The sequence below is a fragment of the Medicago sativa genome, chromosome 1 (assembly GCF_051527215.1).
Source record: "Medicago sativa cultivar Bolivia chromosome 1, Bolivia_mono, whole genome shotgun sequence".
In the NCBI taxonomy this organism is placed as follows: domain Eukaryota; kingdom Viridiplantae; phylum Streptophyta; class Magnoliopsida; order Fabales; family Fabaceae; genus Medicago; species Medicago sativa.
The window spans coordinates 72637980-72651944 of NC_140749.1; the positions used below are offsets into that span (position 1 = coordinate 72637980).

The window sequence follows — 13965 nt, forward strand, 5'->3', positions numbered from 1 at the left end:
TTTTGGACTTGATGACTTGGCCTATGTTTGTGGTATTGAACATGTGATTTTTGTAATTAGAGTTTACTTGCTGTTTTGGCATAGTTTTGTGCGAACCTTGTGTTTGATAAATAATATGAAACACTCTTGTGAAATAAAGTGCATAAAGAACTTGAAAAACTTTATAGTCTTTGGTATGTTGATTCTCCTTGATTCTCATGTTTCTTTCCTTGAAATAAGTCACCTAAAATTTCTAATATTGTGAGAATTTAGGTCTCAAACTTGCTTTAGAAGTATATTGAATTTCAAGTCCTTTTCATTACATTTTGTCAAGTTTGTTGGTTTACTTTTCTTGCAAGTTATAATTGCTTTACTATGCATTTGTTACTTTTTTCTATTTCATTTGTGCTACTAACTCCCTTTGTTTCATGTCTCATATTCCATAGCATCTTGCATATTCACTTTGCATATTTCTTTTTTTTTTCTCTTTCTATATTTCACTTGCAAGCAAATAGAATGTAAAGTTAGGGCTTTGTAATTCTTTTCACCTTATGCCTTTAAAATTCTTGCAAGACCATAGCATGTAATTAGGGCATGATGTAAAGGACAATGGACTCTAATAATGTACACCGACACAAGCACCGACACATGCACACACCTCACTTTAGATGTATGTTTAGGATTGTATGTCTAGATGAATGCCTAGGATTTGTACTTAGAGAAAAAACCCTTTTTCAAAAAAATATGAACAACCTCACTCAAATATTCTTCTTAATAAACCTTGGGGCCCAAAACCCTATTGATTTTCTCTTTTATTTTCTTAATCAAAATTTCAATGAATTTTAATCATACTTGACCTTTTTTTTTTCAAAATAACTAATCAAACCTCACTTTTTTCCTTAAATCTCATGCCTTTAAGGCCTCTCAATCTCCATTCTTCAAAATCCCAACTTTCAAACTTAAAATCAATCAACAAAAACAAAAAACTTTTTGGAAGAGAACTACGGTGGATTTGATCCCTTAAAAGGGTACGTAGCAAGGAACCAATATTCCTTCAATTCAAATAAAATAAAAATTCAAACACTTTCTTCTCCCTCCAATTCTTCACTTAGAAAACTCTTAGGCTTAATATCACTTTTCAAAATAGCATTTAAAAATAAAGCGCGCGCGTAGAAAGTAAAGACGGTTCCTATAGGATACTATAGTCGTTATGGGTGCCTAACACCTTCCCGTAGCGAAAACAACTCCCGGACCTCGATTCTCAAGGGTTTTGCTTATTTTTTCCCTTCCCAAGAAAAAATGAGATATCAAAGGTTAAAAAGGTTCAAACGTAATCAATGTTTGACACCCGAAAACCAAGATAAAACACCTTCAAGCAAGAAATCAACGTGGAAGAAGATTCATGCTCAATTGTGTAGTGTCATTAAGTCAACACTTCATCCAAACATCAAACCGATCTTCCGTCCTCATGTCACATGTGAGAAAATTTAGAGTTAGGTTAAGAAACTCTATGCCAATGACATACAACGTCTCTGTGGAGTATGTTACCGAATGATGATTATCATTCATTCAAAGACAATAAATGACTCTGATACCATGTTGAATAAGAGAGAAAAGGGAGACATATGATGAAAATCTTGTGACTGAATAACACTACGGAATGTCTGTTATATATGAGTTAAGTAGTCTAGAGAGTAAGCTATAATATATTTACAGAAGGAAATATTCTACATAATATTCTATGCTAAATAACTTATAGAGAGTAAGCTAGATTATATTTACAACATAAATATAATTATTTACTATTTACTTAAAATATCAACACTTACAATAGTGACCAGATGTATATATAAGATCGGAGATAGTACAAGTTTTATTATTAAAATTAACAAAACTAATTTCTTAAGAACTAAGTACAACTTGAATGTGACATTGATTGAAAGACGGATGAAGTATCAAATACTCCATCATATAGAGAGTAAGCTATATAATATTTTATGCTAGATTATAGAATATATTTACAGAAGGAATATGCTATGCTAAATAACTTATAGAAAGTAAGCTAGATTATATTTACAACATAAATATAATTATTTACTATTTATTTAAAATATCAACACTTATAATAGTGACCACATTTATATATAAGACCGAAGGAAATACAAGTTTTATTATTAAAATCAACAAAACTAATAATTTTCTTAAGAACTAAGCACAACTTGAATGTGACATTGATTCAAAGACAAAGGAAGTATTAAATACTCCATCATATACTTCGCACGCCCCTAATTGTAAAACCAATTACAAAAATTTGTTTGTCCCATATACAAGACATTTTACAAATTATTAGATTCATTTATTACATATTTTTTAATTTGGGTTAAATATGTTTTTGATTCTTATACATATGTCAACTTTTTCTTTTAATCCTCAATTTTTTTTTAATAAAATGAAAAGTTAATATATTTATAAGGACTAAAATCATATTTAACCCTTTTAAATATAAACTTATTAATACTATTAAATTGTTTTGAAAGGCTAGAAAATAATATTCCAGTCTTTCTCACCAAGCAATCAAGCATGCTTAGAAAAAGAAAGTGCGGGCCCCACCTGAAAGTAATCTTCCTTACCGTATATACTTCCTCCGGTCATTATTATAAGCAAATTTTGACTTTTTAAGTTCATTCAATAAATGATGTATGTGGTCTATATTGTAGACTACATACATCATTTATTAAATGAATCTAAAAAGTAAAAATTTGCTTATAATAGTGACAGCAGGGAGTATCTATTCTGCCATACGAGAGATACGTTCTCTTTCTTGGTATTTCTCTCAAACAAAACAGGCAAATAATGAGAGTTTTACGAATAAGATAAGACAAAAGGTCAAAGGCTAGCACTACATGTAGATATACCATAATGAGTGAATGAACCAGGAGCTAAAATGTGGGAAAATTCAACGTCAAACCCAATCAGAAGCACGCACGCAAGTACAACACAACATTATTTGTTGGTTTTTCTTTTTACATGTAGTCACCAGTCTCCTTCCTTTTTTACACGTACAAAGTACAACACCTTTGTCCTTTGTCTCTGTCCCAATTCCCAAACTACCTATCACACCGAACTCGTACGCCATTTATTACCATATTTACGATCACTTACATGAAATCTTTTTCATCCTCTTCAATTTAATTTCTTATCTGTTTATGTTTCTGCTTTTGTAGAAAATTGCTAAATACTATGGCGGAAGACAAGTCAACCATTGCTAAAGATGTCACGGAAGTAAGTTACCATATATGTTTATATAATCAACATCACTTTTTTTTTTTTTTGGATCTATGTAATCAAACATTTTTGCTTTTTTGTTTTTTTTACATATGTTGATATATTTTGTTTGATTTATTCATTTTTTGAAATGTACAGTTGATTGGTAAAACTCCACTAGTATATCTCAACCATGTTGTGGATGGTTGTGTTGCACAAATTGCGGCAAAGCTAGAAATGATGGAACCTTGCTCTAGTGTCAAAGACAGGTATATAGATTTCTGAGATTTTTTAAAATTAGTTTTGTATTGTTTAATGTAGTAAGTTAGTTGTGATTAGTTGTAGTACCTTAGAATCATTATATAAAGTGATCATACATACACTTATATGTAATCAACTTCTTCATTAAATCAATTCCAAAATCAATCTTTCTATCATTTTATCTTTTTTGTTGGGCTCTAAATTTGCTAGATAAGTTTCCCTACGATTCTCTAGATTTTCTGCTTGACTATAGAAATGTTTTTGACACTGTTGTTTGTTTTGTTGATAATGAGATTGATTTCAATTGGTTTAAGTTGGAATCTGATTATGAGATCATTACAATAGGCATCATGGAACATATAATTTTGGTGTTGAAGTTGCATTATTAATGTCCATGACTTAATTCTGTTTCATATGCCAAAAGATCTATTCTGAATGTTCGTGTTTCTTTTTTTTTTTTTTGGGTAGACAAATGTTAGTAAGTTAGTGGTTACATTAGTTTTCAGGGATTTCACTTTGGACTTCGCCAGTGTCTGTTAGCTCACCAACCAAACTACCTACGTGGGACCTTAATGTTTTTTAGTTGCTATATAATTCTTTCATTTGATGCAGGATAGGATATAGCATGATTGCAGATGCTGAGGAGAAAGGACTCATTAGACCGCAAGAAGTTAGTTTTCCTTCTTGATATTTAATTCATGATGTACATACTCTTCACATTGGATTAAAACTTCCTTCTACTTACTCTTTTGACCAACTTTAGTAGCCGCATTAAGAATAAGTCATTCAGTTTTAATTGAGAGTCATTATCACTCTCAAATTTTAAATCGTTTACTTAGGTTGGTTTTGTGTGGTACTTAGACCATTGATTATCAAATAAGAGATGAAATTCACAAGGTTAATAATTTTCGTTCTTCATTTTGCAGAGTGTCCTCATTGAGCCTACTAGTGGAAACACTGGTATTGGTTTGGCATTCATGGCAGCTGCTAAGGGCTATAAACTTATTATAACCATGCCTGCTTCAATGAGTCTTGAGAGAAGAACCATTCTTCGCGCTTTTGGTGCCGAGTTAGTTCTCACTGATCCAGCTAAAGGTATGAAAGGAGCTGTTCAGAAAGCTGAAGAGATATTAGCAAAGACTCCCAATGCTTACATTCTTCAGCAATTTGAAAATCCTGCAAACCCAAAGGTGTTAGTTGTGTCAATGTGTTATTTTTAGAGAATCACTTGGTTGGATCGAATTAACCAACTCATTCTCTTCCGCCTACTTTTAGGTTCACTATGAAACTACTGGACCAGAGATCTGGAAAAGCTCTGGTGGGAGAGTTGATGCCCTTGTTTCTGGTATAGGAACCGGAGGTACGGTAACAGGTGCTGGAAAATATTTGAAAGAGCAAAACCCTGATATTAAGGTTAGGATTATGATTCTCTAACTGTATAATATTACCTTCTATAAATTTCTAGGCATGTTTCTTTTGCAAGTTTTTATTTTTTCTAATATTTCTTTGTTTTGCTTACAATATATTTTTTTTCCTTAGCTATATGGTGTGGAACCACTTGAAAGTCCAGTATTGTCTGGAGGGAAACCTGGTGAGTTTTCTTTCTTATCCTTTATTTCTATTGCAAGTTAAATTCATATAATTGATCTTAAGTTCCCTAATGCACATTGAGGAAAAGTATCACCTTCACCATTCGGGGAGTCATTCATGTCAATTGCTGACAGTTTATTTGCCTCGATGGATCAAATGTGCAAATACTGTCACTGATTGTTACTGCCTCGATGATTATATGCACTAGTACATAATATGCCCACTTCATGAGTACTTGTAAAATCATGGATTCTGATTTCTCTGTGGTACTTACTACTGAGTACTGAATAAGTAGTAAGCAAGTCAATACCATTTTTCTTGGAAATCAAAACGGTATTGATTATGATTTTCCTTCTCACTTTTGCTTTGTTATATCCAACAAGAAAAAAGTTTTATTAACTTTTCACTGTTTATTTTTGTACATTGCTTTGTTATTTGAATGGCTGTAGTGAGATTTATTAAATGACTTCCCTCTTCTATGTATCATTCCCCTGACAAACGCATGATATTTTCCATGTACAAGGCCCTCATAAGATCCAAGGTATTGGTGCTGGCTTCATTCCTGGTGTTCTGGATGTTGATTTGCTTGATGAAGTAATCCAAGTAAGGCATGAATCTTTTGATGATATATATTCACTTAAATAAATATATTTTTTATATAAAAATATGATGGACCAATTGTACTCCCTTCAATAATAAAGTTTAAGTAAAAAAAATGTAGCTGTCCATTTGGTTAACTTATGAGTATGCAAGCTATTGCATTGTCTTTTTTCCCTCTCTTCTTGGTGACGCCACATTATGCAAATTCACGCACTTACTATTCATTCATCGTGGGGAAAGATGGAAAGTACATTAATTCATTTACTACGAAGACGCATGTTTTACTTGTTTAATATTCGCCGAATGTTTGTATATTCTATTAGTTCTATGCGCTATAGTCCATAAATAACTGGCAACCCTTACTTTTGTGTTTTTGTAGATATCCAGCGAAGAAGCTATTGAAACTGCTAAACTTCTTGCATTAAAAGAAGGTTTGCTGGTAAGTTATCATCTTTTGTTAATTGCATCATTTGAAGTATCTTTCCATTTTCGAATGATATGCTATTTTTACCACTGAACTTGTGTTTCAGGTGGGGATATCATCTGGTGCTGCCGCAGCCGCTGCAATTAAGATTGCAAAGAAGCCGGAAAATGCTGGAAAACTCATTGTTGTAAGTTTATCATTTGATTATCTGCTATTAAATATTCTTCTAAAGATAGCTTAAATGTAATATCAACTGAATCATGTGCTGGAGTCCATAATTGGCCATATTAGAGTTTCTCTCATTCAATATCACTAAAATTATTATATTGTTGCACTTATTCGATACATATACAGGTTGTTTTCCCGAGCTTTGGAGAGCGTTATCTATCATCTGTGCTCTTTGAATCAGTGAAGCGAGAAGCCGAAAACATGATCTTTGAGCATTGAACTAGCACATACTGTAAAACCATTTGAAATGAATTTTTTGCTTCTCAAATTTGAAGTGGGATGGGAGCCAATGGTAGCATCTCATGTTACAGTTTGTGTTTGGCATAGATATCAGATATGCCATTTACATCTGCATCTGAATAATAATATGCTTTTCTGTTATTATCTTTGTAAATTCAAATTCGTTGATGTTGTCATAAGTTTGAGTTTGAAATAATGGGAAATGAAGTCTGAAATTTTAACATACGGTATACATTGTCATATATAAATAAAAAACAGGAGCCATGTTTAAACATAAGATTTGGGACAACGTATACATCTATGTCTATTTTTCACTTACTTTTTATCTTATACACCTATTACGGATTTCAAAAATACATAAGATTTATCAAAATATCTTGATTCTTGAAATGTTTCATGTACACTATATTTATCTTTATCTTGTACATGCAACACTTGATCATCACATGCAAAATTGTAGTTAATTCAGTTGACTAAATGATTAATTTAAATTAATCATTTACTCAACTGAATTAACCATATTTTTTAACGTAGTTACACATGTATTTTTTTTTTGAAGGAGTAGTTATATATATATATATATATATATATATATATATATATATATATATATATATATATATACTCCCTCCGTTCCATATTACTTGACCTATTTAGAATATTTGCACTATTCATGTAACATGTTTTGACTCTATTTTTCTACTAATATATAAAAACAAAATATAACATATAAGATGTTGTTAGATTCGTCTCGATTAATATTTTCAAAATATCAAATTTTCGTAATTTTTTCTACTAGATTATTAAAGAAATTTAAGTTTAAAATTGTGCATTGACATACGTGACAGAGTCAACTAGGTCAAGTAATATGGGACGGAGGGAGTATATATATATATATATATATATATATATATATATATATATATATATATATATATATATATATATATATATATATATATATATATATATATATATATATATATGAAAAGAGCAATGCTATATCTCTAGAAAAATAACATCAATAATTATAATTCTTCAAGAATATCAAGAATAAAGAGCAGCCAATCACAATGCACTATTTGCCACAATTCAAGGAGGTGTGACTGAAAAATAAGAAGTGAACAAATAAATCATGCAATTAAAACTTGTCAGCTGTGTTTTGAAAAATTCTTAATTCTATTTTTCTAGAGAAATAACATTTTTCATATGAAAAATAACATTCCTGAAAAGTTTGATTCCAAAACTGCTAACTCATTATCCCTTAATACAAATCAATTGAGCTATCCAATCCAATCTAATACTAACCCATTCACTCACCTTCGACAAATTGTTTTTATTGTTTTTACGAAGGAAAAAAAAAACACTGACCTTCTTATCCCTTGTAATTGTTTTTACGGAACTATGTTTTTATTTATTTGTCGGGTTTACAGTTTATTGTAACATTAACTATTGTGTTATCAACAATAATCTTAACTATTTTTATTGATAGAGTGAAATAGGTGGAACAAAATAATAAATAGTTTTTTTTTTTTTACCAAAAAGTAAGAGTATTTAAAAACAACTAATTACATAAAAAAATGAACAATTGTTTTTTTGATATATAGTTGGACTCGGTAGCAAATTCAGCCTAAACATAGGTGGTACAGTATTACATTACTATCTTTCCCATAAAATGAAAATATAGTAATATTTGCCTTGAAAGCTGTGTAATCAATGCATTAAAATATTAAAAAGTGTTTTTTTTGACTTTCACTTTCTTCTTTTAACTTCCTTAACCAATGCCCGGGGGCACCCGTTAACATTTTCCAATGAAAAATCAAGATAGGCACGTCTACACATATAGGAGTAGGAGTGTTTTAGACAATGTATTAAAAGTAGGATATTCCTTACCAAAAACAAAAGGTAAGATATTCAATTGGTTAATTAATAGAAGAAGGCTAATGTTACCTTGTGCCTTCAAGGCACATGTTAAGATATTCATTATAGAAATACATATATCAAAAGACATGCATTCAACTTCTTAAAAGTTGTTATATTGTGTTTTCCAATGCAAAATTGCTCTATCTAAGTTGTTTAACATGTGCCATAAGGAGACAAGTTAACATGACCCATAGAAGAACGGGTACTCTTACTCTACTTGAGTTAGTTTGACATTGACTTGAGATTCTGGAATGTTTTCCTCTCGATTCATCAAGTTCAATTTTATCGGGTGCCAATTTCGGTGAAAAACGGAGTATATTAGTAATTTTCTTAATAGGATTGGAACACTTATTTCTATAACATTTATCCACAAAACATGGTTATGGTAGCTTTTGGATCTTAGGGAAAGTCAACCAGTCTCTTAAAATATATACACACTCCTCGTAGTAATGATTTTTCAACAATCCTAAACTGTGATTAAGTGAAGTCTCCTATTCAGCTTGGTATAGTAAGTAGTACATCATTTTCATTCTCCTTGTTTTGTCTTTTATGTGAGATGTTATATATATTGTTATTTCTTTTTCTGAACAATTGAGCTTTTCTGTTTTGAAAGATTTTGCAGGCTTTCTTCATCAGATAACATGGACCAACACTTTGCAATCAAGAAGGATGTCACTCAAGTAATATTTTCTCTCAATAACTGTTTTTTTTTTTTTTTTTTTTTTTTTTTTTTTTTTTTCATATTTCACTGTCTTATTCAGCTATGGTTGCAATATTTTTTATCTTATGTTTAGTCTTTTAAAATAATAATGATAATAATTTTGTTGTTTTGTTCAATTCATTGTGAAGTTAATAGGAAACACACCATTGGTATATTTAAACAACATTACAGAAGGGTGTGTAGCTCGTATTGCTGCTAAGCTAGAATACTTGCAATCCTGCTGCAGTGTTAAAGATAGGCATGGAATTCTATAATTTCACAAACTTGAACTGTTTTGGAATTGTTAAGTTTTAAGATTCTTAGTAAGAAATTAAGAATTTGTAATGATAATATTGTTTTTCTCACTCAGGATATCGTTGAGCATGATTGAAGATGCCGAGAGTAAAGGCCTCATTACACCTGGAAAGGTAATTAGTCAAATTAGATATCTAAGTTTTCAAACTGGGCTTGTAAGGTTAGGGGTGTCAGACTTCGATACTATATTAAATTTTTATATTAAACCTAACTCATCATTCAAAAATTGGTTGGTAAGGTAAAGGATATCACTCTTTATGAACTCTTTTAAGTCGGTCTTGTTTATTTTCAATGTGTAACTTGAGTTTTTCCTGATACTCAAACTTGTTATAGTATGGACTATGGAGAATCGAGTTATTCAAATTTCATTACCACCTATGATTGGGATTTTCCAATGTTATTACTTATAATGTTGAAGTAAGCATGTTATGATGTTAAGCCACCTATACTATTGTTCATATTGTTGAATGTACAAATCTAAGTAAGTGTAATCTTTTTAAACAATGGATGTATAAAGACTGTTCTTGTTGAGCCAACAAGTGGTAACACCGGCATAGGATTGGCGTCGATAGCAGCAATGAGGGGCTATAAACTTTTAGTGACTATGCCAGCTTATGTGAGTCTTGAAAGAAAAATTATACTGCGAGCTTTCGGAGCCGAGGTATATTTGACAGACCCTGCCAAAGGAATTGATGGTGTTTTTCAGAAAGCAGACGAGCTATTAGCGAAGACGCCTAATAGTTATATGCTCAATCAGTTTGAAAACTCTGCCAATCCAAAGGTGTTATTTACAGTTCATATTTTCTAATTTGGTTGTTTGGTGGGAAAAAAATTGTAACCAATTAATTTTGTCGTTGTTTTAGATTCATTACGAGACCACTGGCCCTGAGATTTGGAAAGACTCTGGAGGGAGAGTTGATGCTTTGGTTGCAGGGATAGGAACTGGGGGAACAGTAACAGGTGTTGGGAAGTTCCTCAAGGAGAAAAACCCAGAGATCAAGGTATGAATAGTTAACAAGTTTTCTTACTATTAGTATTTATATTTATGCAACTTTAATGTTGCTTTTCCCCTCTAGGTGTATGGTGTAGAACCATCTGAAAGTGCAGTTCTGAATGGAGGAAAGCCAGGTGATTTTATGATTTTGAGTATTTCTTTCTGGTCTTCTATTGCTAATTTCAGTGTATGTGAATGTTATTGTATTCTTGGAAGATTAAAAGTCAAGAAAGACATTCAAGACTCATGTGTAATTTTACTTTAATCAATGTGTCAATTATATAGATGTAAGTTTGTCGAATGTGATGAACGAGAGAGTTGGAACCGAGTCCCAATTTGTTGTATGTCTATGTAGGAGAGGGGCAGACTTATTTTTATTTTCAAAATTAAGAAAGTTATAAAATGTTAAATTGAGTGTGATTGAAATGTTAAATTATCTACTATGTAATTCGTTCAATTTTTTCAATATCTCAGTTCTCCAAAACTCTCCCCTCCAAAATCCAAACATAAAAGGTTTATACCTTTTCCTCTAAGGACTGTTTAAGGTATATATGCCACTATCATGAGAAACATTAGAATTGTTCTATCAAAATTGGCTTGGAGAAAACTTGAAATGCAGGCAGCACTATTAGACATCTGCACGTGTTTTGGCATCTGGACAAATCCTGTTAGATTGCTGACTTGTCTGTTTTTTGGAAGTTAAAAGCTGCACTTAGCCCTTTGGGTTGTCATTGACTTAGCTCTTAATCTAGCTACTAAATATTCTAGTTATTCATTTGAATTGCTATAATTTGTTTAGTTGTCATATATTAATGTCAGCATTTATTCTTTGATATTCAAGCATAACCATTTGAGGCCGTTAACTGATTGATTTTTCCATTTGAACACATTTCAAAGGCAAACACCTAATCCAAGGGATCGGTGCTGGTGTCGTTCCCCCTATCCTGGAAGTTGATCTACTAGATGAAGTTATTCAGGTTGCTCTCAATACTAATACATTGGCATTCAATTATCAGTTTTTTCTAGAATCTGGTCTTCTCCTTCATATAAAATGAGACTCTCTTTTGTTTCTTTTTCGGGCCTACGTGAAACCTGCATAATTTGTTAATATATAACACAAGATTTATTAATTAAACATAGAGACAAAAAAGAATTAGAAGATGACACTCTGAATATTTGATTCTTCTAATTTCTGGAATATATAAAGTGTTTCCAATACTAGCTGTTAATACAAGGGATTTTGTTTTAACCAACAAGGTTCTGTGAATTACAGGTTTCAAGTGAAGAAGCTATAAAAACTGCTAAGCTGCTTGCCTTGAAAGAAGGTTTACTGGTATGGCATGAATGATAACTTGTGATTCTTGTTATTGACTTTGCAGTAATTTTCCTTCAGTTTTGTGTTATATAACTCAGCAAATATGCTTATTATTTTTTTTTTTGAAGGAAAATATGCTTATTATTATTATTTTTTATTGAATATACATTGACAGTATACAATTTTTTTACAGAGTCATCCAATCATATCTCACCGTAATGTCATTTTGTTATGCTGCTTTGATAGGAATCTGAATTTAGAAAGAAAAAATAAACTGTATTATATTGATTCAAAATCGATATGTTACAGAAGGAAACCCCACTGTAACCCCGTAGCAAAAGCTCCTCAGAAAAGAAACATTTATCACTCAGTCCAAACCATAATAAGGGTTCTATCTGGAAAATAACAAGTGACCTTATCTTTTGCATCATCCTTCCCCCTATAATCACGTTCCTCTCACAATTAACTGCCACATCATCAATAATTTCCTAACTTCGCTGTCAAGCCCATTTGTTGGGCTTAGGCCCTAACCCAAACCTGTGTCCTAACAAACTTTCTAAACTCTTATTATTTTTCATACTGATTATATGAATGTCTTTTGCAGATGGGAATTTCATCAGGTGCTGCAACAGCAGCTGCAATAAAATTAGGGAAGAGACCAGAAAATGCAGGAAAGCTCATTGTTGTAAGTTTACAATCCTTAATAAGTTTATTCAACATACATTTATAAGATGATTATGATCTATGCTTCTAAAAATATTACTTCCTAATGTTTCCTTGCGAGTATTAGTTGATGTCAATGTTGAATACTTCTGAATCGTTGTTGTGCAGGTGATTTTTCCCAGTTTTGGAGAGCGATACTTGTCTTCACCGCTTTTTGAATCCATCAGGCATGAAGCTGAACAAATGACATTTGACTGAAGTGGATAAATAGATGAAATTAGTAGTCATTCTCATTCCGGCTCTACTGTCACAATTGTGGTCTATAATATAAGTTGAACAACGATTTGATCAACACTTTGTTGAATAATAGCGTTTGGAGAGACAGTTCAATAAGTGTCCATGCAGACATAAACTTTAAATAAACCAGTTACTTTAAATATAGTCATATATTTCTTATAACTACATTATTGCTGTAAAATCTGAGACAGAATTTGTTAGACACAAAAGGTAGTATTTCAACTAAAATTTCTCCATTCACACGAGTAAGGATCAAATGAACCATTACCATTTGATCAGGATTGGACCTAGATTGACAGCTGGAGAGACAACATTGTGATTATGGATTGTGGCAGCTCCATAGAGGGAGTGATGTACCTGCAAACACTCCGGAGATGTGATTGAGGGTATGGGGTTTTTAGGGTTAAGAGAATGTGTATCTTAACCTGAGTCATGTGTTAGCATTTATAGGATGGCGACTAGGCTTTCCTTAGGGAAATCCACCAATTCGCCAGCTGTCTTAGGAGGCAGCTATTGATGGATCAATGTGTGATGAGCATCGTAGAATACTGATTGCGTCTTCCATAGCATAGTCCGTAATGAAATGTTTCCTTAGCATGTTGGGCTCATGCCCAGTCTGGAACAGTTGACCTCAAGGCGTTAACTGAAGAAGTCAGGGATCAACTTGAGTTTGGAACACTTCTCTGTGGTCCTAGTTCGAGCACCACCTTGAATCTGGTGTTAAGTTACTGCGGGGTTGGAGTCCGGTACAATATTTCTTGATAGAGCAGATGTCAAGGGATTCGTTGTTGACTTTATGGTTAGTTCCAAAATATCTTCGACATTTGTTTTTGGTGATGGATTTGATTTAGACAACTAAAGGGTTTCCTTGGAAAGCATTGAGACGAGTTATGGTTATTTGATTTGAAGTGACAATTGGATTCTTATCATTATGATGTAAGGTTTTAAGAAAGGTCTTTTTAGGGACATTCAAGTGGGGTTGTTACGAATATTGTAAATTTATATTTGTGGATGTCCACTTCCTTCATAACCTTTCACGTTCCTTGGTATGGTCAGATTTTTCATAGTGGATGGCCTTGTTAATTGTTAGTGGGCGCTGATCTTTAATCTGATTATTGACTTACTTGTGACCTACAAGTTTTGTGTCCTATAAATATGACTCATATTTTATT

The 13965-nt window shown here is 32.0% G+C and overlaps 2 protein-coding genes across 3 annotated transcripts; both read left to right on the forward strand.

The window, feature by feature from the left end:
* Positions 1 to 3014: 3014 nt before the first annotated feature.
* On the forward strand, positions 3015 to 6863 carry LOC146957145 (cysteine synthase). The gene is made up of 11 exons (XM_085741122.1): positions 3015 to 3106; positions 3204 to 3261; positions 3403 to 3512; positions 4117 to 4174; positions 4431 to 4694; positions 4780 to 4917; positions 5044 to 5095; positions 5618 to 5697; positions 6074 to 6133; positions 6225 to 6305; positions 6473 to 6863. Exons 2-11 carry the CDS (start codon positions 3220 to 3222, stop codon positions 6563 to 6565), a joined length of 978 nt encoding a protein of 325 aa, XP_085597248.1. The 5' UTR covers positions 3015 to 3106; positions 3204 to 3219; the 3' UTR covers positions 6566 to 6863.
* A 1992-nt stretch (positions 6864 to 8855) lies between these two features.
* On the forward strand, positions 8856 to 13021 carry LOC146957146 (cysteine synthase-like). 2 transcript variants are annotated; one of them, XM_085741123.1, is made up of 11 exons: positions 8856 to 9017; positions 9123 to 9189; positions 9359 to 9468; positions 9580 to 9637; positions 10042 to 10305; positions 10388 to 10525; positions 10601 to 10652; positions 11416 to 11495; positions 11792 to 11851; positions 12438 to 12518; positions 12665 to 13021. In XM_085741123.1, exons 2-11 carry the CDS (start codon positions 9151 to 9153, stop codon positions 12752 to 12754), a joined length of 972 nt encoding a protein of 323 aa, XP_085597249.1. In that variant the 5' UTR covers positions 8856 to 9017; positions 9123 to 9150; the 3' UTR covers positions 12755 to 13021. The 2 variants fall into 2 exon arrangements, with proteins under 2 accessions (XP_085597249.1, XP_085597250.1); XM_085741124.1 differs by lacking the exon at positions 9359 to 9468.
* Positions 13022 to 13965: the final 944 nt, after the last annotated feature.

Bases quoted from the DNA above. Each gene is read 5' to 3' on its own strand.
- LOC146957145 (XM_085741122.1), top strand. From the start codon at position 3,220: ATGGCGGAAGACAAGTCAACCATTGCTAAAGATGTCACGGAA. The intron at 4,695-4,779 runs GTGTTAGTTGTG...GCCTACTTTTAG, and splicing joins AAAATCCTGCAAACCCAAAG to GTTCACTATGAAACTACTGG. The intron at 6,134-6,224 runs GTAAGTTATCAT...CTTGTGTTTCAG, and splicing joins CATTAAAAGAAGGTTTGCTG to GTGGGGATATCATCTGGTGC.
- LOC146957146 (XM_085741123.1), top strand. From the start codon at position 9,151: ATGGACCAACACTTTGCAATCAAGAAGGATGTCACTCAA. The intron at 9,190-9,358 runs GTAATATTTTCT...TTCATTGTGAAG, and splicing joins TCAAGAAGGATGTCACTCAA to TTAATAGGAAACACACCATT. The intron at 10,306-10,387 runs GTGTTATTTACA...TCGTTGTTTTAG, and splicing joins AAAACTCTGCCAATCCAAAG to ATTCATTACGAGACCACTGG.